At 56.4% G+C, this 3212-nt stretch overlaps 1 protein-coding gene across 1 annotated transcript; it reads left to right on the top strand.

Moving 5' to 3' along the window:
- Positions 1 to 342: 342 nt before the first annotated feature.
- Positions 343 to 2039, top strand: LOC123429000 (acyl transferase 15-like). Its single transcript, XM_045113070.1, has one exon. It carries the CDS (start codon positions 509 to 511, stop codon positions 1892 to 1894), a length of 1386 nt encoding a protein of 461 aa, XP_044969005.1. The 5' UTR covers positions 343 to 508; the 3' UTR covers positions 1895 to 2039.
- The last annotated feature ends 1173 nt before the right edge of the window (positions 2040 to 3212 follow it).

Below are 3212 nucleotides of genomic sequence, written 5' to 3'. Positions count from 1 at the left end.
TTGTACGTTCAAGGTAAGTAAATATATACTAGCTTCGTTCCAAACTACTTGTCTTAAATTTGGATAGGTAGGAAAGGGACGATTCTAGGGGGGACAGGGGGGAGGGGCTAGACCCCCCTAACAAATTAATTTTTCTACAGTAATAATGGTTGTTGTACCTATTCTTTTACTTTATATGAACTCTGCCCCCTCCATAAACAAATTTGCACCCCCGCGCTTGCATGTTGGCTTCGTTCCTGGGTAGGAAGATATTTGAACATGTTGTGGTTTCAGAATGATTTGTCTAGATACGGCTCTAGGGCAAGTACGTTCAAGATAAATAAATACTCCCTTCCTTCCAAATTACCTGTCTTAAATTTGCATAGGTAGGAAATAAACATGCACTCTCCTTGCAGTACCCAACCACAGGATTAACCTTGCACCGATACATACACCATATAGTCCCACTACACCATACACACAACACACTCCACCTGCTTTACAAGACTCCACAGGACAGCACATCAAGATGAGCTTCGCCGTGAGCAAGTGCCCGCCGGTGATGGTACGGCCGTCCACCGAGCCGGCACCGGGGAAGACGTCGGCGACGCAAGTGGTGCAGCTCTCCTCGTGGGACAGCAGCTACGTGGGCTTCCAGGTCGCCGCGCTCCTCATCTTCGACGGCCCCGTGCACCAGCCCGTGGAGGCCGTCAAGAAGGGCCTCTCCCGGGCGCTCGTCCACTACCAGCCAGTCGCCGGCCGCCTCGCCGCCGAGAACGGCGAGGACGGCGGTCTCCTCCACGTCGCGTGCACCGGCGAGGGTGTGCCCTTTGTGGCCGCGTCGGCGGGCTACGCCCTGGAGGACCACGGGCTCCTCGACGCGCCTTTCTCCACGTCCCTCCTGGATGACCTAGCGGTGTCGTACCCGGCGGGGGCGGAGGGCTGCCGGCGCACCGACCCGCTGCTGCTGATGCAGGTCACCGAGTTCGCCTGCGGCGGGTTCACCGTCGGCGTCACGTGGAACCACACGCTGGCGGACGGCGACGGCATGGCGCAGTTCCTGCAGGCCGTTGGCGAGCTCGCCCGCGCTGAAGCCGATGATGTCTTGGGGCCATCCGTTGCACCCGTCAGGGACGGCCGCGCGGTCTCCCTGCCGCTGCTCTCGCCGCCGGTGGTCGCCGCGAAGCAGTGGCTGATGCTGGACCGCGGAGGCATGGGCCTCGTCTACCTGGACGTCACCGTCCCGGTCATGCTCATCAACCGCATCAAGTCCGAGTACAAGGCCGCCCACTCCAGCGACGGCGGGTACTGCACGACGTTCGAGGCGGCGGTCGCGGTGCTCTGGCGGTGCCGCACCCGCGCCATCATCGGCGATTACCCGGACTACGACATGTCCACACCGGCGCCGCTGGCCTTCTTCGTGAACGTGCGCAAGCACGTCGGCGCGGCGGCAGGGTACTACGGAAACTGCGCGGTGGCGCAGCTCGCGTTCGCCACGACCGGAGAGGTGGCCGGCGCCGGGGATGGCGGCATGAACGAGGTGGTCGACCTGATCAAACGTGCTAAGGACCGTGTCCCGGATCTGCTGCGCACCTTGGGCGCTGGCGGCGGCGCGGTGGAGGACATGGGGGAGCAGGAGATGGCTGCCACGTTCGGGTACAACGCGCTCATGGTCACTAGCTGGCGGAACATCGGCTTCGACCGCGCCGACTTCGGCGCCGGCGCCCCGGCGAGGGTGGTGGGGCGGTGGCAGCAGTCGACGGTGCCGGGGTGCATGGCGTTCCTCTCCTGCAGGGCCACGGCGGACCACGGCGAGCGGCTGCTGACGCAGTGCGTCAGGGAAGAGCACGCCGCCGCGTTGCTCGCGGAGCTGGACAAGCTCGCACATGCACCGTCGGCAACTGATGTCTGGTGAATAATGCTGCATTTCTGTGAGTGATTTCTTTTATGATGGAAGGTGAACATCTATCTAGAACATTTTCACGTGTTATTAAGAGATGAGGAGGTCCGGTCCATGAATAAATATTCTATTAATAGTAGGACCTTATTCGTGAATATTATGATACGATTTTTCAAAAAAATACTTTTATGTGCACTTCCTAAAATGTTCATGTGTAGTTCGAACAGAGACTTATATATATAGGAGTACATAGTTTATGAACTCTTTTAATTCATCCTGGCCGTCAATCCGTTCCCCATCTTGTTCGGTGCTGTAAATATACTTCTTTCTATGTCGTCCATTGGCAACCATATCAAAGTACAATAAGCAACTTCCAAACAATAAGCAACCTCTGTGGTTGCTAGAGACCTTCTGCGTAGCGGGTGGCTCTCCTGTTATTAGCTTGTAATTTTATTTTTGCTCTTGTGCTTTCCTGTTATTGGCCTGCAAACCGCCCACACGTATGTATGTATCTGCATCCGTTTGTGGTTTGTACTAATCTTGGCATTTTTATCAGTTTTTTGCCACGTAGGAAGGGGCTGATGTGTGGGCGTTAAGGAGTTCGCCCACACGCTTATTTCACGCACGCCGACACGCGACTGCCAACCCGACGTGTGGTGAAAATGACGACGCGCCCACACGTCCGTATGCCTGTCTATTGCCATGTCTTCCTAGTGTTACATGGCAACTGAATGGAATTGACCATGCCCACATGCCTGTCAGTTGTCATGTCTTCCCAGTGTTACATGGCAACCGAGATGAACTGTCGTGCCCACATGCCTGTCAGTTGTCATGTCTTCCCCTTGGCAACTGAGTGGCACTGTCGTGTCCGCATGCGTGTCAGTTGCCATGTCTTTCGAGTGTTACATGGCAACTGAGTGAAATTGAACGTGCCCGCACGCCTGTCAGTTGCCATGTCTTTCGAGTGTTACATGGCAACTGAGTGAAATTGAACGTGCCCGCACGCCTGTCAGTTGCCATGTCTTCCTAGTGTTACATGGCAACTGAGTGGAACTGGCCGTGCCCGCATGCCTGTCATTTGTCATGTCTTCCGAGTGTTACATGGCAACTGAGTGGAATTGACCGTGCCCACATGCCTGTCAGTTGCAATGTTTTCCCAATGTTACATGGCAACTGAGAGGAGCTGTCATGCGGGGCACGTGGGACCTCGAGGTGGCAGGCCGGATGTGCGGGTCGCGAGGCAGGAGGCCGGACGTGTGGCCGTTAGCTGTTTTGCCCACACGCAGACGTGGCAACACCCCTTAAAGTCCACACGTGTCGGCGTTATCGGGAC

The sequence above is a fragment of the Hordeum vulgare genome, chromosome 2H, assembly GCF_904849725.1.
Source record: "Hordeum vulgare subsp. vulgare chromosome 2H, MorexV3_pseudomolecules_assembly, whole genome shotgun sequence".
Classification (NCBI taxonomy): domain Eukaryota; kingdom Viridiplantae; phylum Streptophyta; class Magnoliopsida; order Poales; family Poaceae; genus Hordeum; species Hordeum vulgare.
Note: the sequence above shows the minus strand (reverse complement) of the source record. Positions and strands in the feature narration are given on the sequence as shown.